The 21,871-nt window shown below is 43.3% G+C and overlaps 1 protein-coding gene across 2 annotated transcripts; it reads right to left on the bottom strand.

The window, feature by feature from the left end:
* Positions 1–1,638: 1,638 nt before the first annotated feature.
* On the bottom strand, positions 1,639–21,349 carry RNF20 (ring finger protein 20). 2 transcript variants are annotated; one of them, XM_065661154.1, is made up of 21 exons: positions 21,260–21,349; positions 18,688–18,751; positions 18,256–18,425; positions 17,951–18,118; positions 17,691–17,838; positions 17,350–17,532; positions 15,251–15,369; positions 14,227–14,373; positions 13,961–14,038; positions 13,558–13,677; positions 12,160–12,339; positions 11,828–11,963; positions 10,556–10,677; positions 9,868–10,259; positions 9,171–9,288; positions 7,431–7,580; positions 6,271–6,483; positions 5,246–5,371; positions 3,115–3,255; positions 2,689–2,790; positions 1,639–2,461 (listed from the first exon to the last, which is right to left on the bottom strand). In XM_065661154.1, the coding sequence occupies exons 3-21, from the start codon at positions 18,382–18,384 to the stop codon at positions 2,285–2,287; spliced, it is 2,949 nt and encodes a 982-aa protein (XP_065517226.1). In that variant the 5' UTR covers positions 18,385–18,425; positions 18,688–18,751; positions 21,260–21,349; the 3' UTR covers positions 1,639–2,284. The 2 variants fall into 2 exon arrangements, with proteins under 2 accessions (XP_065517226.1, XP_065517227.1); XM_065661155.1 differs by lacking the exon at positions 21,260–21,349 and adding an exon at positions 21,119–21,253.
* Between the last annotated feature and the right edge of the window lie 522 nt (positions 21,350–21,871).

Raw genomic sequence — 21,871 nt, 5'->3', positions numbered from 1 at the left:
AAGTGAAAGCCTTCTGGGAGGAGACAAGTTTCAGCATGTTATTTTCTTATCCAGCTATTGCTCCAGCCCAATACCATAGGAGACAGAAAAAAAGCACTGCTGTAGCTTTCTATGGGAGGGGAAGCATCACACACATGTAGATGCCTGCAACTGCGTAAGGTGGGGGAGGATTTGCTATGACAAGAATATGCACTGGAGACTGTAGATGAGGCTTTTTCTTCGTTTACACTTTGTCCTAGACACTGAATTTAAACCTTTTTTTCTTTTTTCTTTTATAAACTTGTCACCATCTTTTACCCCAAAGTATTTCCAGTCTTGATAAACTTTTAATTATTTCCATTCATTCTGGCCAGTCAAAACAGACCAGCTAAAATTTTCACTGTTTCTCAGTGTTTAAATTGATAAGCAGAGAGAAAAATTTAGTAACTTCCAAAATGAGCTTCAAGGACTTCCTAAGCTTAAAATATTTTAGAATAAGAAAAAATATTTGTCTTGGTGAGGAAAGAAAAAATAGGAGTTCCCAAGCCTCATCTGTGAAACAAATCCAGACTGTTTCAAGTGTTTTTTTCTTACCGTGACCAGAGTGAACCCAACACTAACATACACACAAAAGTTTCAACCTTGATTTTCAGTAGAAAGGTGATGTGACTTAAATGTGTGAGAAAGAGTAAAGGGTCTTCCTAACTCTGCAAGGGCTGTTTAATTCAAATTGCTGTTCACAGCTGTAAAAGGAAGTCTGCTGTTACAGCAAAGCTGTTTGAAGATCCAGACAATGCCTGATGGTAACCCAGGACCTGGCTTTGATGAACAAGCACTTGTACCAAAAAAACCTACCACCAGCTACTCCCTAATGCACTGTTCTTTCTCCGACTTGCCTTTGCAAACTGTAATTGATGGGAGAAACTTCCACAGTGAAAGCTGAGAGGATTCTACTTTCATTTCTTCTACACATGCTGTAGCAGAACTTAAGTCATACCACAAACTCCAGCATCCCAGCCCCGCCTTGTAAAGACAGGGTCACGTGTTCCCTCTCAGGATTCACAATTATTTACAAGGTTTTATTCATATTTTCTGAATGTTTTCACAAAGATAATAATGCATACTGTAAGACAGTCTGCATTTCACTTTAGTATTGTTTTTATAATTCCCTACAGTGAACACAGGAAGGTAATACAGATTTCATGATTCAGGGAAGGGACACAGATAAGACAAACCTAACAGCTGCACCTTCCAAGAAAATTACAGGAAAAAGTCTGCTCTATGAAGGAATGTTGTAAATAAATTACTTCACGTTTTTAGAGTGATTGTTGTTCAAGACTTCAAATGCAGCCTTGCACTACAGGGAGCATAGAGACAATACCCTGTGCTATGTCCTTTCACAAAACTCCTAGTGGCCATGATCGAATGACTGCATAAGTAATCCAGCATTTTGGTCCTTCTGTTGTGTCAGGAATCAGGTAGTGAAGATACAGCCAAAAAAGGGAAGGTTCTTTTAGATAAGCATTTTTTGAAAGTGAATGAAGGAACACATTGATTTCTCTACTATAGAAGGCTAAAGCCTATGAAAAATGTTTCCAGTAACCAGACAAAGGACAGGAGCACAGACAAGATACTACCAGAGGCAAGAAAACCCAGAAAAACACCCAGAAAAAAGCTTTTATTAGATTTTGTGCATTGTAAGATTAATCTCTGTGGCAAATTTGCAACAAAGTAACCTCCACAAATTCTTTTCTGGAAACAGGACAGTAACAGCAATACCTCAACCTGACTGAGGGAGTTATATATCTAAGGAGTCACTCCACTGAAGTCTACAGATGTACCTGTACGTTCATTATTTGGCCCATTACTTAGGAAACTGTTAACTCTCAGAAACACTACCATACCTTGATGGGATTTAATAAAGAACATCCAAAACAAACTCCTCAGATAAAGGCCTCATTTAGCTCTGCTGCACCACAGCTTCCACCCCATCAAGGCAGGACTTCAGTTAGATGTTCCCAACTTCGCAGTGTCAAAGCGATGTACAGCAAATGTCCTCTGAAGCACAAGGAATCCACAAAACATGAGAGCAAGAGTAAAAGAAAAGCAACAAGAAGGGAACCAAGATCCAGGATATGCTTCTCCCAATACCCTAACCCTACTTTCCAGAAGACTGCAGATCAGCTGACAGAAGCACTGACTGCCCCAAAGCTGACAATCACAGAAAATCGGGGAAACTGACTGGTCAATATAAGCAGTAACTTTTCATCATTCCAGATAGAATGGAATCATTTTATGGATAGAATCAACCAATGTAGATCCTATGGAAGTCATTGGCCCCAAAGGCAGCATTGCACTTGGGGCACTTACGCTGCCGGGTGTCATAGCGTGTTTTCACACACTCAAAACAGAAGACATGAAAGCACTTCGTGAGCACAGCATCCTTTTTGCGCATGTTACAGCACGGGCACGTCAGGCGGGCCTGCAAGACAGAAACATTATAGTGAGGGCCCACTGCATTGCACCGTGTATGTCAGATGATAACTGGAGACGAAAGGTCCTTCCATTCCATAAGGTGGTTTCTTCAATACAAGATAAGGCTACAACACTAGAGTACAGAGACAAGATGTCAAATACTGAAACGATGACTACACAGCCTTTTGATTAAAGTACAGTTAAAGAGGGAATTTTATAGAGACAGCTACTCACCTTATAATCCTTGATTTCTTCCATCAGTATTTCATCACAGTTAGGAACCATGTCAGGCTTCTTAGTGGTCTCCAGCTTCCTTCGTAACCTAGAAATATCTTCCTGCATAGAAACAAAAGACCAGACAAATGGGCAATATATGCTTAATCACAGCTTCTTCAAAGACAAAAGAGAATAAGCACCTGGCCAGGTCACTCCACCCATACTTCCATCCCCTACAGTCCAACAAATTTCCAAAAGATTACATTATAATCTGGTCCTACATGTATTGTCAGTTATCAGTGGACAAAACTGATGAAGCTGAAATCAAAGTGAAACTGGACCCCCAAGAAAGTAGTGTAGTTGAAACCCACTCCAAACTCAGTTACCAGAGGGGACAAACACCAAAGCAGACAGGTATTAAAGGTTTGTGCATCATGTATATACCTCAGCCCTTTTGAAGTTAAACATCTCTTTCTCTCTAGTTACTCTGTTTTCCACAATTTCATCCTGGAAGTCATGCAACTTCTTCTGAGCCAGCTCTAGTTGGGCTTTCAGATCATCTGCAAGCTGGGCTGCATCCATGGCCTGAAGGAGAAAACCAGTATAGGAAGTACCAAACATGGAAAAATAGCTCCAGTGATTTCTAGTCTCTCTGCCTGGCAATCCAAGACTGCTCACAGAATATTCATCAGGCAGCTGGAAATACATTTTTTCAATTTAATTTTGATACTTCCAAATGGAATAACTGGGATTACACCCTAAACATTACTTCAACAGCAAAATATCTTACTATTTACAAGTTCCAATCACTGAGCTTAAACACTCCTCTTCAGTAGAGCCAACCCTTGTCACACTGCAATGTACATCACTTAAATACCGATGACCACACAATTCTCTTGTTCTAGTATTTTTAGCTTTCCACCTCCTACATTTTCCCTACTAAATTATTTAGAGGCAGTTCTACAGCTCAACTAGACAGAACTGCAAGATAAGTGTTTATTTTTAATCATTTTCCCTCTCCACCAGTTCTATTACTTTGTAACTGTGCCTCACCAATTAATCTATTAGCCAAGTACCCTCAATACCACAATTGTACTAAGCAGATATTAAGCAGAAATGAATGTGCTGAAGTCCCCCCATCTTCACAGTGATATTTCTGCTTTCCTTTCTGTTTTAATGTCACTGCTGTAGTCCTACTGAAGATTTAACAAAGGCAGCATCGACCCTGAGACTTTGCCTTATTTTACTTGTAACAGACCTACTTCATTGATCTTAGATATTTGCTGAAGGTCTTAACATTCCCCAGCCATATTTTCCTTTTACTTACCCCATCTTTCCTATAAAAACTCTGACCCCAGTTAATTTCATCTGGCTGCTGCTGCTGCTTCTTTCACAATAGGTTTCCTTTTAAAGGCACCTTACTTCTGCTCCCTAATCAGATTTTCACAGAAACACCTATGACCTGCTCCCCTTTATCAAAGGAAACATCAGTCTACAATACTTCAATCAGAACTCTATAGGATTCCTCAGCATTCTAGTATACTAGCCCAAAACCAGGGAATCATAGAATCATAGAATAGTTAGGGTTGGAAAGGACCACAAGATCATCTAGTTCCAACCCCCCTGCCATGGACAGGGACACCTCATGCTAAACCATCCCACACAAGGCTTCATCCAACCTGGCCTTGAACACCGCCAGGGATGGAGCACTCACAACCTCCCTGGGCAACCGATTCCAGTGTCTCACCACCCTCACAGGAAAGAATTTCCTCCTTATATCCAGTTTAAACTTCCCGTTTAAGTTTTAACCCATTACCCCTTGTCCTGTCACTACAGTCCCTGACAAAGAGTCCCTCCCCAGCATCCCTATAGGCCCCCTTCAGATACTGGAAGGCTGCTATGAGGTCCCCACGCAGCCTTCTCTTCTCCAGGCTGAACAGCCCCAACTTCCTCAGCCTGTCTTCATACGGGAGGTGCTCCAGTTCCCTGATCATCCTTGTGGCCCTCCTCTGGACTTCTTCCAACAGTTCCATGTCCTTTTTATGTTGAGGACACCAGAACTGCACACAATACTCCAAGTGAGGTCTCATGAGAACAGAGTAGAGGGGCAGGATCACCTCCTTCAACCTGCTGGTCATGCTCCTTTTGATGCAGCCCAGGATACGGTTGGCTTTCTGGGCTGCAAGAGCACACTGAAGCCGGCTCATGTTCATTTTCTCATCGACCAGCATCCCCAAGTCCTTCTCTGCAGGGCCGCTCTGAATCTCTTCTTTGCCCAGTCTGTAGCTGTGCCTGGGATTGCTCCGACCCAGGTGTAGGACCTTGCACTTGTCGTGGTTGAACTTCATAAGGTTGGCATCAGCCCACCTCTCAAGCATGTCAAGGTCCCTCTGGATGGCATCCCTTCCCTCCAGCATATCAACCGGACCACACAGCTTGGCGTCATCGGCAAACTTGCTGAGGGTGCACTCAATCCCACTGTCCATAGTATGAGTGAGAGCTAGGAGCCTTCTATGCTTCCCGCAAGACAATAACTTCATCTTACAATCCAAGAGGAAATCAAGCAATAACTTACCTTGCGTTTGTTCATTTCCAGGGCCTGTGTTCGGAGACCCAGTTCTTTCTCGCCTGTTCCAATACTGCTTTGCAGTAAATGTTCCTTCTCCTCCAGCTTACGTACAACCTGCAGTTGGGCATCCACCTTGGAAAGGGAGAGAGGAGTTAGAGAAGGAACAAAATGCATGCTTTGTAGGTCTTCAGAGTTGTTATCTGAATGCTAAAACTATCCCTGCCTCCCCATCACCAAGGACTACCTCTTCAGCTTGCATTTTCCTCCCTGAACAGACACATTAGCTATCTAAGAGCTGTATCCAGACCTCCCTGGCAAACACTTAAAAACTTAGCAGTCAAATACTCTCAACAAAGAAGTCTTACTTTTTGGAAGGTGGCTTACAGAATCACTGCAAGGCAGTGAACCAGTGATCCAACATCCTGGTTCACTGTTGGAACCAGTATCCTTGGTGCTATGTTTTGGATCTGGGACCAAAACAGCATCAGTAACACACTACTGGCTTTGCTGCTGCTGAACAGTACTTGCACAGTATCAAGATCTTCTCTGTCTCATGCTGCTTGCCATCAAGTAGGCTGAGGGTGCACAGGCTGGGATGGGACAGAGTGGGACAGCTGACTCAAACTGACCAAAGGAATATTCTATACCACAAGATGCTGTGCTCAGCAAGAAACGCTGGTGGAAAGGAGGAAGTGGGGGACATTCAGAGTGATGGTGTTTGTCTTCCCAAGTAAGAATTACACATGATAAGGCCCTGCTTTCCTGGAGATGGCTGCATACCTGCCTGCCATAGGAAGGAGTGAATGAATATCTGTTTTGCTTTGCTTGTGCTCACAGCTTTTGCTATACCTATTAAGCTGCCTTTATCTAACCTACCAGTTTTCTCACTTTTGCCCTCCTGATTCTCTTCCCGATCCCACTGTGGGGGAGTACGCAAGCAGCTGTGTAGAGTTTAGCTGCCTACCAGTTAACCTGCAACACCTCCACCTTTCCCTGTCAGTTCCATTGTCCTCTCTCATAACTCAGGTTACCTGAGTCTTCAGTGTCAAAACTTGGTCTGCCAGCTCCTCCTTCTCCTCTTTCAGCAGCTTGTGGATCTGGTTGGACTTGATGCGTTCTGACATCAGCTTGAAGTTGGCATCATCCTTCTCCCGCAGCTGCTGCATCAGGCGGATGTTCTGCTCCTGCATGTCTTCAAATGCTTGGCCTGTGACATCCATTTCCGACAGCAGGGCCTCCTCCTCCTGCATAAGAATCCCAGGCTCTGGCAAAAATGTCTCCTGCACTCCCTGCAATGACCCTGGACATTTTCCTCAGAGACACCAAACCCAGCACAGAAGAAGGAACATGTCTGAGTATCAGGGAACAGTAACTCCCAGCAGTTAGAAAGAAAAGCATTCCTCAGAAGTCTACACACATTAGACATAACCATCTCTTTTCTACAACTGCTAGTTCAGGGTATCTCCACAACTACTCACAGACTGTGGCTTGTCTGCTGGCAAATTCAGCTGTGACACATTCTTTGCCAGAGGTAGGCAGAAAATGACTCTCAACTTCAGGCAGCTAGCTAAACAGCTGTCATATCCACCTGGCCAAAGATTCTACAGGTGGACAGCTTGACAGATTCCAACTAACAGACTGCCAAGCCCCTTAAACTCAGTTAAGCCACTTCAACATTAGAGTTAAGTGACAAGATAGAACAGTCTTGTAGTATAAGGAAAACAATCTGAATTCTAAAAAAGTACAGTCAAGTACACTGGCTTGCCTCTCCCCTACTGAGGTGCTCCTGCTTTCTTATCATGAGATTAAGCCATTTTTTTGTGGAAAAGTTGTGCCACAGTACCATGCACTTGTATTAATTATATGAACTGTGCAGATAATACTTTTAAAAAGAAACTGTAGCCTCCTCCCATAAAGACTGATACTGACATCTCTCCTCTGTGCTCTTCATGTAGGCCACAAATATTCCCCAACACCCCTGCCAGGAGGTCTGTGACACCATAGTGTTGTGGGGGTTTTTTGATCGTTGGGGTTTTTATTTTGGCTTTTCTGTTTTCATAAACAGGGACAAAACTCACATCTCTGGCACATACAGAGACAGAAATTCCTTCTCTCAGGTAATCTTTCTGTCTGGAACCTGAAGGTAGTTCCTTCCCAGATGCTCCAGCAGAAGCCTTCAGAAAGTTCTCACCTGCTTAGCCATGGCTAGTTTCTTCTGTAAATACTCAATTTGCTCCTCCACTGCTCGGATTTTGCGGAGGGCATCCTCATCAGCCATCTTTTTACTCTCTTTTTTCTCCTTGTCTTCCAATTCTTTGACCCTCTGCCGCAGTTCTTCGAGCTACAGCAAGGACAAAACAAACGTAACACTAAATACAAGACTGTTGGCTGAATGTTGTTAAGAGCCTTTTTTTCCCCCCAGTTCTCTGAAACACTGGAAAAACTGCTTTCAAAGGATGGAAAAAGAGAACCCATCTCATATTGACAGGGAAGTGTACTACTGGTAGATGGACCATTAAGATGGGCTGTAAGCCCAAGATCTTGATTTCAAAACCTCTGAAAATTCCACAGCATCAGAATAGGAACATCAGTGTCCTGCAGTTCTACATGTTCTCCATCCATGTACCCTCACATCTGCTCCTTCAAGGGCATCTGGTCAAGAACCTTTTTCAATACAAAAAGTAATAATAAGGAAGCAGCCACACGCAAAACATACAGAGACAAACCTGACAGATGAGCAGAAAGGTAATGATGAGAACCAACCTGGTCAGTCACATGAACTGATAAGAGCAAGTGAGAGTGTGAGAATGTTTATTATAGCAAGGCTATCTGGCTGAATCCTGTCAACTGGGAAACAGGCGGGAGAGAGGAGGAAACTAGAAACAAAATACACAGAGACACAGACCTGACAAAACAAACATGGAGGCAAAGACAAAAAACAAATCTCCCCAGTCACAGTAACTGATGGGTTACCAAGAAACTACAGGCACCACTTCCAGGAAGATAAACCTGGACTTTGCAATTGATATGGCTGTAAACCAGGGGTGGATCCTGGACTGGGGTAACTGTGGGAATCGGTAAGAGTTGTACAAGCCCAGGAAAGAAACGCAGGGGAATGGACAGCAAGAATGAAAAAATTTGGATTAGGCAGAGAAGGACATAAAAGGAGCTAGTCACATGTAAAATGTGGCCAGTCAGTACACACTTGTCTGGCTCAGCCTTATGCATGATCACTGCAGCCTGTCTTATCTTCTTGTATCTTCTTATTAAATATTTTTTTAACCATCTTTGTGTAATCTAACTCTCTACACCATGCGTACATGTGCTGCAACAGAATTAAGTCCTAGCTACCTGTGAGACCTGTACATGAAGAAGGTAAAAGGGCCTGGGATCACAGGGGGTTTCAAACACAAGGGGACATGCTGGTACTTGAGGGATGTGCAAACGCATATGTGCTTGTGAACCTACACATTGTTTAGCATGTGCCTGAACTGTGACATTCTATCTCTGCTGGCTGAAGAGGAGGAAGGGAACTTGTCTGTCTATGGTTATACTTTGCGAGTCCCATATGTACACGCTGTTGAAGGTAGCACCTTCTTTGTGGGCTGTGTCAGTGACCTCTGTGTGTGTACGTCTCTGGGACAAGTGCCTGGCTTCGCTACTGGTTGAATCTGAAACTGAGAAAGACAGAGCCATGTCCATCCCTCAGCATGGGCAAAGGGATTATCCCTTCCCAGAGGAGGACATCGTAAAATTTCCCTGTTCATCTCCTGACCATTCCAACCTCTCTCCTAAGTAACAAAGCTGAGAAGAGAAACAATATTCAGTTTTGACAAAGACAAAACCAACACAGTTCAGGGGCAGAGTATCCAAAAAGAAGTTTCAAGTAATGCACTGAAAAAAAAAAAAACAGATGAGAAATGAGATTTACCTCAGCTTTTGCCTTCTTCTCAGCTGCCATCAGCTGTACTTTGTCTCTCTGCTCTTTGGGGGCAGAACGGTACATATCTAACAACAGTTTCATCTCCTTCTGACTCTCCTGGGCTTTCCTGGAGGCAGAGAGATAGGCAACTGTGAGAAAAAGCAGGAAAGCTACACTGCTACATATCCAGCATGAAACTCAAGAGCAATATTCTCTCCATCTCCCATATGGTACGTATATGGAGTCATCCTTAGCTTCTTTCAGCCAAGGAGTACAAGCTGAAAACTGAATAGAAGCACGTTCAGGCCCATGGACTGAAAAGTCAAGAGAATTGGGGTGGGGAGGAAACATATTCTGTAACAGGAAGCAACAAACTCTCCACCTTTGCTTTAGTGCTGATCCAAGGCAAATGAAGACTACTGTGACCTTTACTAATAACCTGCTGCTGTAAAGCTTTACACAATTGTTATTACAGAAGAAAATAAAGATTACTCGGCTCACACCATGAAGTAAATGGTTTGGTAATTCGTTTTAGGTTGTGGTAGGAGAAGTTTTACTACTTTGTCCAAATCACAATCAGACATAGGGGGTGCCAGGAACCTCTCTGCTTCAGTGAAGCTGATCTCATAAGCTACAAGGTCATCTCGCACAAACCCTTCAGTTTAAGCACTACTCAAGCAGGAAAGGGAGGGAGAACAACTCTTACTTCAGTTCAGCCTTCAGCTGCTTGATCACTTCAGCCTCCTTCTTTCTTCCATCTTCATGCTTCCCCTTCTCCTTCTCTTTGGATTCTCTCTCCTTCTCAGATTCCTTCTGCTTCTGTTTTTCCCGCTCGCGTTCCTTTTCTTTCTCCTTCTCCCGCTCTCTCTCTTTCTCTTTTTCCTTCTCTCGTTCTCTCTCCCTCTCCCGTCTCTCTCGCTCCCGTTCCTCTTCATCTCGCCTGGCCTTCATTTCAGTAATATCTTCAGAAGTGGCCTTGGGAAGAGACACTTGGGCAGAAGGATCATCGGGCTCCTGCTTGATCTCTGGAGGTTCCTCTTTTGTTTCTTCAGTGCTGGACTGAGACTGCAAGAGAGCACTACCACTGCGAGAGCGGATCTGTTGCAGCATAGCAAGAACGAAGACAAAACATTAAGTTCTTCACCAGAAGTCTACCTTATCTCCCTCCCTTTGTCTACCCAGATCCATGCTTGCATGCCCCCTCCACAATTTCTATTACTTTCCATAGAGCACTCTACTCCTACAAAGGAAGACCGTTCATTTGGTAAGTGGAAGCTTAAGGTAGAGTGTAGAGCTCCATCAAAAGTTACACTGCATGCCATATCAGAAAAGTTGATATTGCAGGCAAGACTGACAGCATTCCCCTTTCTCCAAAGCACTTTCTGCTCTAATACCTTGCTCAAGTCAGATTGGGCCTCTCTCAGTTTGCGCTTGTATCTTAACACCTCTCCCTTCAGCTGGTGGTTGTGGTTTTGGAGGCTGCTGATGAGATGACGCATCTCCCGATTAATTGGACCTACAGAAACACAATTGTAACAAAACACACTTTTGCCAAGTTTCTGAGACACTCCCATGGAGATGGAGAACAAGCTAAGTGGCAACAATAAAGAATCAAAACAAAACTATAATCATTCTGCCACACAACAGAGCAAGTGTAGAAAAGAACAAGTATAGAAGAGAGTCGTGCCAGCTTTACATGCAACCGTAAGTCCTTGCACATTTCCAGTCCCAATTTCCTCATTACTTTTCTTCCCCCATGTTCCTAAGTGAAAAGTGTCATGCTACAAAAATCTCTATGATTTAAATGCTACTTTAGAAATAAAGAAGTTACTTCAAGTAATGAAATTTGAAAATTACTGTCTTCCTATCCAGGTTGTCATTTAGATGTCTTCTAGATCACAGAATTATAGAATGGTTTGAAGATGGAAGGGACCTTAAAGATAACGTAGCTCCAATCCCCTAGCATGGGCAGGGACACTTTCCACTAGACCATGTTGCTCAGAACTCCATCCAGCCTGAACCTGAAAATTTCCAGGGATAGGGCAAACACAGCTTTTCAGGGCAACCTGTTCAAGTGCTTCTCCCCCCCTCATAGTGAACAATTTGTTCTTAATGTCTAATCTAGATCTTCCCTCTGTCAGCTTAAGCCATTCCCCCTTGTCCTGTCACTACAGGCCCTTGTAAAAAGTCCCTCTCCAGATTTCCTGCAGGCCTCTCTTTAGGTATTAGAAAGGCTGCTCTAAGGTCTCCCCAGAGCCCCCTCTTCTCCAGTTTGAACAAACCCAACTCTCTCAACCTGTCTTCATGGGAGAAGTGCTCCAGCCCTCTGATCATCTTCATGGCCCTCCTCTGGACTCATTCAAGCAGGTCCATGTCCCTCTTGTGTCACGGGCCCCAGAGCTGAAAGAATCTTCCCCGAAGTGTTTTAATAATGTAAAATACTCTGCCATGAACCAAACTGTTAAGAAGTCAGACAACATGGAATTGGCCTGCCACAGAACACGAGGAGTTTTGGGGTTTTTGAGATAGAAACTTGCCAGGGTAAGTATTTAATAATAACAGACAAAGAATCAAACTAGGCGTTTTACTGCAGTACAGCTCCTAATGGGCAGGGGTGGTGGTGGTGGTGCTTGTTTGGTTTTAAGTATAGCAGTAAAACTATATACCTGCTTGTTCATTGGCGGCAAGTGTCTGTTCAAACTCTATCCTCAGCATCTCGTATTCTTTGCGGACTTGTGCCAGGGTGTCCTCTAGCTGAATCACCTCTGTGCGCAATTTCTTGTGAAGGCTGACCTCGTCCCTCTGAGGAGTAAGAAGGGGACAGAATTTGGTGCTGTGACACTGGAGTATCATTCGCTCATGAACATGAGCTACAAGAGAACAAATTAACTATTGTCAGGAAGATAAATTTCCTGACCACTCCTAGAGCCACTCAGACCCAGTAGTGATGGTCAGAAAGATGAAAACGTTCCCTAATCTGACAGAACAGAGATGCTACCTCAATCAGTTCCACCTGGCGCTGATGTGTGGTGCGAGTACCATGAAGCAGAGTGCGGGCCTCATCAAGGTGTGCCTTCAGCTGGAGACTTTCATTATACAAAACAGAAAATTGTGACTGCATGCAGCGATATTCTGGGGTCTCCTTAACAGCCTCTTCTACTGCTCGTCGCAACTCAACCTAGTCAGGACACAACAAAAGGACACAGAAAGAAAATTTAGAAGAGTGAATTAAGCTGCCACAAGCAAAGAAAAAAGCAGAACTTTAACAGCACTGCTATGAAGTAGATGCTTCAATACCAATTCGAAATCTATGCTTTCTCCATATTCCAGCAGGCTGTTTCTCTGGCATAGTCACATGACTAAAGCTTTTGATTCTCAGGTTCTGCAACAGTTTCTCTCAAAGACATGAGCTTGGAAAACATGATATACCTTTTCAGTGGACTTACTGTAAAACTATAATCACCTAAATCAATAAAGATGGACAACTAGAAAAGTATGATAGAAAACTATAGAAAATACATGTAGGCATTATGTTAGCTTTCTACCAGTGAAAAACATAACAATTGAAATGAGAGAAACAGAAGTATAGAATCTGAGTTTTCCTTACCAAAAATACATGAGCAAATCATTGTGACTACCAGAGTGAAACAGATACATAATAAACACATACATCTTGACACTAATTAAGAGAAAAACAAAGTTGTAAGCCATATGGTGTCTCTCTCAAAACAAACTCATGTGGATAAACAGAATTCAGAAGCACCTCAAGACAGTTTCTGTAATCTCATCTCTGAAACTTAAGTCATAAGCTCAGATGTTTCTTATAACAGCCTAACAGATCTATTGATGACTAAGAAAAAAATCTTATTATCTGTATCATATACTTATATACTACAAAGTCACAGCTTTTTGTGCTACTACCTTTTAGACATATGAAACTCATATGCTGCTTCCTATCTATTCATTCTGCCACAAAGTGAAAGATTTAAGTTCACTGACTCTTCCTAGAGCCAAGCTCTCTTACACAAGTCCATGGATTTTTTTTTCAGTTCATTGATTCCACTTGCACAGGGCAGGGGGGGAAGTGGAAAAGGGGTTAATACTTCTGAAAAGCTGAAATTAGTTTTCAGTATATTTTAATGATGTCTAGTTAACAAATTAGAATGGAAAACAGGAAATAAGAAATCCATTTCCAGCTATGAACGCATGGTGTCACCAATGCACTGAATTGCAAGTGTCTCAAACCCCTGAACTTGTACAAAATACAACCTAGCTAAAAAGCAAGCAGAGAGTAGAATAGTATTAATGAGGTTTTCCAAAGACACAGTTCACAAGACAGAGGGCAACTTAACCACACAGAACGCCTTCATCTTCCTAATAGGTACTGATGTCTCACCTTGAGTTTTTCATTCTGTGTTGTTACTTCCTCAAGATCCTGGCGTAGTTCCTCTAACTCTTTGAGGCGATTCCCAGCAAGCTCTTTGTTTTCTTCCAGCTCTGCATTCATCTCCTCAAACTGTTAGGGACAAACTGCTTGTAAATCCTCCTGTTATATCTACTGAGAGTACCAACTAGGTACAGTAATTACAGACTGAATCATGTTAACACTACAGAGTGAGACAGTCTACATCCATCAAGTCTGGTTTTTAAGTAGGGAATTTGTACAGAGACAAAATGGCTTGCCCAGAGTCACCTAGACTTGTGACAAAGAAGGTATCTAAATTTTCTTCCAATTTATGGCCCTATACACAAACTCTCCCTGACTTTAATTCTCCTCACAACCAAGCCCATGACATTACCTTGCGGGCATTAATGGTGATTGTGCCCCCATAGAGGCTGCTTCCAGCTCCATACACCTTGTAGCCTTTGGAATTTACCTGAAAAAAAAGTAACAGATTTCATCAGTACCCAAATAAATGCCAAGACTGCTGATACAGCAAATTCAAGACCAAAGACAGCGCACTACAGATTCTCAGTTCTCACAGCAAAGTGCCGAAAGATGATGTCACAAATCCCAAAATTACACCCATTTCTTCAGTTTTCTGACAAAGAGGATGGTGCTTACTCGTTCCAGAACATCTGCTAAGTGCCGGTTGAGCCTCTGCTCCCTCTTACGTATCTTGTCAATATCCCACTGAAGGTCATCAATCATAGTCTCCAGAACAGATACCCGAGATTCTGCTGTCTCCACTCTCTCTTGCAGCTTGGAGAACTGCAATCAAAACAGTGTTTCTGTCAGCCAACTGAACAGAGTAATTCTATTAGAAGCATTTTCTGAGACTGCTCAGTATTAATTTTTTTATCTTGAATACCCTGGATTCATATGCTTTCCAACTATCTTTTGCTGTGGCAACAGACTACTCAATGAACTGTCCCGAATTTTACACCAGCTGAATCGCAACACAGTAACGAAAATAGGACTGAAAATAAAATTGAAAATGGAGAAAGAGCAACAAGCTGGGAATATCTGACAGCCTACAGAGGGAACCACTTCAAAGCTTATTCAAAGGCTTTTTTTTTTTTTTAATCTTTTCAATCCGTATGTTCATCTACTGTACACACTACTGAAGTACATGGTGCTCTAACACTAAGGAAGGCCAGCATTAACACAATTTTTAAAAGAACTGCAACCTGTGAAACAAATACTGGCAATAATGTGAAGTCCTTAGTGACTGGGATCATCTTGCAATTAATGTCACTATGCTTTCACATATGATGTAGAGAAATCAAGGAATTTGAAATTACAAGGACACAACATCAAGTGTCTCAGATGTTACACAACCACCTTAGCATCACCTTCCCACTTCCTCTGCTATTTTCTTTTGAAATCATATTCATTCAATTCACCAATATGATTATACTCTTTCATTCAGTGATGTAACAAGCAAATCAATTTAAATTGTATAGAAAAATCCATGTACAGTTCTCCACAGCACCCACCCTTTCCATAAGCTTTGTTCAGAAGGTAACTTTCAAACTGTGTTGCTCCTGTCCCTCTTCAAGGCAATACATGCTTTTCAAACTACGGTAACCACAAATTATTCTAAGCAGGACCCCAAAGCAAATTTCTTTCTCTCTCCTTTTTATACCTCCTGAGACATTATGCGGTGCTTCTCCTGAAGAACATCAGCTAGCTCCTGCAGCCGTCCGTTTTCGTGTGATAGGTAGGTATTAAGCTCCAGGACTGCTTCTTCCATCAGCGTAATATCTGAAAGATGCATAAAGAAAAGGAAATTAACAGAAACCAAGAAAATTTGGTTTTAATTCTTAAGCAGCAAAGAAACAAAAAGCAAACAAACAAACAAAGTGAAAGGAAACTTTTGAGCTTAACTTCTGATTATTAAATCTCTCCAGCAGATGGATCTCATCTAAACTCCAGAGCTTTGACTTGCATTCACAAAGCAAAAGGCTCTGCAGTTTAACATACTACAGATTTCTGTTTGTCGGTTACTGTCCCCTGATGTCAGGCACCGTTCTAATTGTGTCAGTATCAGCCACATAGAACATACCCTTGTAACCCAGTGATACCCTAACGCAGATCAAATTCATGCATAAACCTGCTACAACAGGTGGAGTGAGCTAACATACCAGGTGATAATTCTCAGAATGGTCTGAATTGGATCATCTGTATCACTGGATTACCTTAAAGATCATTTAGTTCCTACCCTCTGTCACAGGCAGGGATACCTTCCACTGGACCAGGCTGCTCAAAGCCCCATCTAATCTGGCCTTGAACACTGCCAGGGATGGGACAACCACAACCTCTCTGGCCAACTTGTGCCAGTGTCTCACCACCCTCACAGTAAGTAATTACAGCAACTGAGTACAGGCTCATATTGCACTAATGCAAATACTACTACAGAGTTCAAGACTGCCAACTAAGGATAGTAATGCTTCGTTACACCAATGCTAGACCTTCCAGAGCTACTTGATCAAAGCATATAGAACACTGGATGGAATACAAACCAAGGAGGATGACTTGACATCCCACCTAAATTTTCATTCAACAGATTAAAATTCTAAGCTTAAGTTTTTCAGAGAGTCATCTAAGTGTAAATCAAATCTGCTACATTAATTTTCAGAAGCTAGTCATCTGGCTTTCTTCTCCAGAGCTGTTTGGCATTCAAAACTGACAACTATACTGGGCATACCAAGACATCAGATGGCTACTATTTTGCTCAAAAGTCATCTGTAACTGAAGAGCTGGTTATCCCTACACCTTTTACTAAACTGAAAGCGAGAAGGAGTCCAACATCAGTTTGCAATACTGATTTCACTATTTCTTTTTTGCAGGGGCTGAGGACAGCTAGCTGGTTCAGCTGTAATCTGTAACTTCTCAGGGGCATGAACATACTACTGGCAGGAACAAGCCTTTCCTTAGCCCAATAGAGTTCTCACCATTCAAATTTAGAGGCAGCTGTGATACATTTCTAGCATGCAGGACTAGTCTTTATTAGAGGTTTTGGTTATTGAGAGTTTGGAAAGCTAAGCCAATTTATTTTGGAACATAAATAAGCATGTGAAGGACTATGTCTGTCATGGTTTAACCCCAGCTGGTAAGTAAGTACCACATTGCTACTCATTCACTTCTCCCAACAATGAATGGGAGGAAAACTAGAGGAAAACTAGAAAAACAGGAAAACCCACAGGTGGAGATAAGAAAACTTTAATTATTGAAATAAGGTAAAATACTACTACTAATAATAATGATAAAGGAAATAACAAAGGGAAAGAATATAAAACTAAAAAGGGGAAAGAAAAAAAATAAACCCAAGTAATGCACAATCCAACTACTCACCACCCACCAATCGACACCCAGCTTGACCCGAGCAGCAACCTGCCCTTCCAGGTGCCTCCTCCCAGTTTATATACTGGGCATAACGTGCTGTGGTGTGGAATACCCCTCTGGCTAGTTTGGGTCAGGTGTCCTGTCTCTGCTCCCTCCTGGCTTCCTGCGCCCCTCCTCACACAGCATGAAACTGGAAAGTCCTTGATCAGGGTAAGAACTACTGAGCAACAACTAAAACATTGGTGTGTTAGCAGCATTGGGAACACCAGCTACTAGGAAGAAAATTAACCCTACCCCAGCTGAGAAGAGGACAATGCCTTAACACTTACAATGCAGAATCATGTCTAAGCTGTGGGTAGCTAAGGACTCTTGAAGGGGGATCAGCCATCTTGGACATACCTCCACTGTTCACCTTTTGGGACAGCGCATCCACTTTCTCCTGCAGTTTGTCATACATTGTCACAATCTGGGCAACAGCACGGCGGGAAGACTCTACACGCTCCTGCAGCTGAGATTCAATCTCCTCACTGGTGCTGCTGGCTAGAGTGGCTAGGAAGGAAAATGCTGGCTCAAGTCCTTCACCTGGGAACAGAAAGAAGTGTAAAAACATAAATGTGCTCTGCCAGGCAGCATATCACTAGTCTTCACAGTCAGAGAGCCTGTCACCTTTTAGAAAGGGACATAAACATTGTCCACCACTGAAATCCATCTTTTCCACTGTCCCCAGTCAGGTGCCTCACCTCGTTCCCTCTCATCTTTGCGCTCCTGATTACTGTCCGAGTCTGGTTCAGGTTCTGGTACCACCAGTGCTTTTCTTTCAGACAAAAGGTCTCCAAGACCTTGGTCCAGGTCAAAGCGTTTAAGGATGATGCGGATATTTTCATCGAACTGAATGATGGGACAGACAAGACAAAGAATGGATATAAAAAAAAGGAGTGCAGTGGAACAGAAAAAGGGGCAAGAGAACAGTGTATACAAAATAAGAAAGAATGTTACTAACCTGATTCCAGTATCGATTGATAATCAGCAAAGAGGCATCATCAGTGGCCTGCCGACGCTCCAGCTTCTCAATGTGCTCCCGTAGCTCATCTTCAATGGCTTGCCTCTGGTCCAGCATCTCCGCTAGTTTCCGGTTCTTGGTCTGTAGCGCCCGGATATCCATTTCCTCCTGTAGAGGACACATGCCAGAGCACACTGCACAAAAGCTGGATCTCTAGACTCATTCAGAAGGCAGAGAGCTGTTTTTGTTTCCAGCTCAAAAAATGTGAGCGGTTGAGTGCGGGTGGGGGGGTGAGAAAGACATACCGTTGAAGAAACACCACCAAGCTTTATGGTCTCCACAGTGGTCCCTGAATCTTCAACCCCTGCCTTCTTCTCTGGAGGTGCAGAAGGACCAGGCTCTCCAGCTGTCCGTTTACTGCCAACTCCAGACATGGTGGCCAAAGCATATAGACTCCTGCCTTCTCCAAGTTCCTCTGAATATTAAAGAACACTCTTAAAAAAATCCAGCAAACACACACACATACATTCAATCTAGTTAAGGGTTTTTAACACAGTCAATGCATCACGGTAACGATGTCAACACAGTGCAGACCATAGGACTTAAAAAGTTTCAGAAAATACTGGGCAAACATTAAGTCTTATAAGGCACCACTAAGATTAGCACTGCAAACAGCAAATCAATGGGAAAAAAAAAAAATCCCACTGCTCTGTAACGTCAAAACGGAAACACTGTACCTTATCGCACTCTTTGGAAAAAAAATCTTCATGCAGGTTCAGTCTCTGGTTTTTTGATGTCTCTCTGTATAAACAAAAATTATCTGGGTTAAATTTTAGCAAGCAACTGAGCCTATGTATATATGGCACAACTTCACTTCGTAACGACAAAATTGTTCTTATTATTCAGCATTCAAAGTCAGTTGAAGCCAAGGACAGCAACACCTTGAAGATAAGCCCTGGAAGAGCCTACACAGAAAACTTATAAATCTTATGGAACTGAACACCAATTCCAAGACAAGGTTTGTATCTATTTGAAGAGTTTTCCTTTGTATGAAGAGAGACACTGACATGTTTGAAGAGTATTTATCCCAAGTTAATGCAGTCTGAAAAGCTCTGGACTACTAGTCACAGAATCACAGAACAGCTGAGGCTGGAAGGGATGTCTTGGAGATCACTTCCTCAGTGCTCCTGAATAAAGCAGGGTCAACCAGTGCAGGCTGCCAAGGGCCTTGTCTAGTCAGCTTCTGAGTATCTCCAAAGTAAGAAACTCAGCAATGTAAGCAGCATTCTTCTCCCGCATTCACTGATGCTGTGCCAACTCAATCCACAGATCTTTCTCTCCCTCTAAACTACACGGAACCCAGAAATAAGTGAAATGCAGACCATAAAATAAGATCTGTATCATTCCATTTAAATCTATAATGGCATTTACAGTTAATCGAAGGATTACAAACTGAACATGACAGTTTTTATGTATTAGCTTTACTTGAGCAGTTCTACTGAAATAAAGCTGCTGTATTTTTAGGATTAAGCTGCTATGCTGCTTTGCCATATCTTATAGCTTAAAAAACATTTTAGCTTTGCATTGCCCTTCACATATGCACAACAATATAGGGATTAATTCTAAACAAGCTACTTAAGTACCACATAATAGCTTTCCTATAGCCTGTATTTTAATGTAAGTATTTAATACATCTCAAAATTAAAAAATAAACAAAGAAAACTTCCACTTAACCATTTTCCTCCTTTTAGCAACACAATTCAGCTTGGCTGAACACAATTCTAGGTTTGGCCTAGAATGACTAGGCCACTGGAGGGAGTGGATGGAATAGCTGTTACTACAAACACCTACTGCCTATCAGCCCAGGGAGCCACTAGACACTACTGTCAGATTGTTTGTCCATGGACAAAATATTTCTTCAATTGCCTCCTGACACCAACATCCTTCACAGCTAGACTTCCCCTTCTCTCTGTGATAAAGACATAAATGTATTGGCTTTCGCAAGTCATAGGTGTGGTTATGTGGATATAACTCTATGAGTTTACAATAACAGAAACAAAGCTCGCTAAAGACACATGATTCGACAACAAGTTAAAAATGGTCAGAACTCTTAAGCAAAACGGAGTCACATAGCAAAAGAATTTGTAATGGTAAAAGGAAGAAGGGGGGGAGGGGCTTGATATAAGAAAAGCTAGTGCCTAGAAAACATAAAGTACTTTTTAGCTTAACAGGTTGTAGAAAGAGAATAATGTTTATGTTGTAAGTCTGTGGAATGTAGTGGCCCCACTAAACATGAATGAGTAATTTCACACCATCCTTCTACTTATCAGTTAGTTTAGAGACAGAGCCTCCCAAACATCTGCTAGCTTGGGATACTCCTTCTCTGCCCATCCTGCAATAAATTTTCCAGGAAGGTCACACTGTTTTATATCTTTGCTAGGTATCAAAAGAATTATAGATACAGCTGGTTTCAGCTAGTTGTGTGATTACTGGGGCATCCAACTGTGCCAAAGGTGAAAAGTACACTGTGAGTAAGACTGCTTACTTCATCTTGAAGACCCCTACTCACAAGAGGAAGACTGCTTACTTCATCCTCAAGACCCCTGCCCACAATCACCGCAGAGCACTGGGCAGACGCCAACAGGAGGAGACTTATGATAATAAGTTCTTGGAGCTAGTTGTAATATTCCCCACCTATATGCAGGAATTATGAATATGTATGTAACTGATGTAATAGTGAAAGTATATAAACCTGTAACAAATACTAATCACTTGCGCATACGGCTATGGTCAAAATACATCTCCACTTGGAAATGCCAGCACCTTCCACTGGCAAAAAGTCATCTAGTCTGACGACCTTCAATCACCTGCAGACAGCAAACTTTTTCCAGGCCCACTGGCTTCCCAACACAGGTAGGATTCCACTGCGCCTATGCTTACCAATTCCCAGGGACGTCCCCCTACACTGTTCCTGTCTGCCCCACACGTTCCTGCCGCTGACGCCAGGCACACCCAGGGCCCTCTCCCATGGCCGGCACCCACCGCTGCACACCCCTCCAGTACCTCGCGGAGCTCCGCCACCGCCCCCGGCGCCGTTACCCCGCACCTGCCGCTGCCCCTGAGCAGCCCTACACCGCCCGCTGCGCCCCACGACAGCCCCGCACATACCGTCCCTTAGGCCCATCCCTTCCTCCGCGAGTGTACAGCGCCTCCGCTGCCGAGCCCCGCCGTGCCCGCACCCTCGCCTGCCAGCCCGCCTCTCCGCAGGCACCGCCCGGCCCCGGCCGCCTCACGGTCCCCGGTACGCACCTCCAAAACAGATCCCGCCGAGGACACTACCCCCCTCCGCCGCACCGGAAGTCCCCGACGCAGGCAGCCGTCCAATCGCGTGTGTGGCCGAGCGGGCGTCACGCAGCACCGCCCCTCGACCGGCGCCGTCGGGTACCACCCCTTCCGGTGGCCATTTCGCCCTCACTCGCTATGGACGCTGTCTCTGTGCCGGTTGCCCAGGCTCGACATGGCCGCCATTGCCATGGTGCCGCGGAGCCGCCTGACGCCAGCGCCCTTACCCGAATAGAAGATGGCGGTCTGGGCGGGGAGCAATGGCGGCTCGTCACAGGCTCCTCCTGGCCTCGGGGTAGTATTTCACGTCGTGCAAGTGTTAGGCAAAGTTTTACTTGTTTAGCTTTAGTATGCTCATCTCTGGCCCTTTTTGTAGAAAAAAATATTGCAAACACCTACAAACACCATCAGACTGACAGGGCTCTCGCTTTATTTATCAGTTTTATATATCAGTATATATCCCATTTTAGGGCAGGCCCAAACATTATGTGATGTGCAGTGTATAAAAGAGCAGTTCAAAGACCAGTCTGAATATTTTCTTAAAGCGTGGTGATTAAGATAGATATGGAAGAGAATGTA

This window comes from Lathamus discolor, chromosome Z (assembly GCF_037157495.1).
Source record: "Lathamus discolor isolate bLatDis1 chromosome Z, bLatDis1.hap1, whole genome shotgun sequence".
Taxonomy (NCBI): Eukaryota; Metazoa; Chordata; class Aves; order Psittaciformes; family Psittacidae; genus Lathamus; species Lathamus discolor.
Note: the sequence above shows the minus strand (reverse complement) of the source record. Positions and strands in the feature narration are given on the sequence as shown.

Excerpts from the sequence above, each read along its gene's own strand:
- RNF20 (XM_065661154.1), bottom strand. The coding sequence starts at position 18,384 with ATGTCTGGAGTTGGCAGTAAACGGACAGCTGGAGAGCCTGGTCCTTCT. Across the intron at positions 14,374-15,250 it reads ACCGCATAATGTCTCAGGAG|TTCTCCAAGCTGCAAGAGAG; the intron begins GTATAAAAAGGA and ends TTTTGATTGCAG. Across the intron at positions 10,678-11,827 it reads TGCCGCCAATGAACAAGCAG|GTCCAATTAATCGGGAGATG; the intron begins GTATATAGTTTT and ends GTGTTTCTGTAG.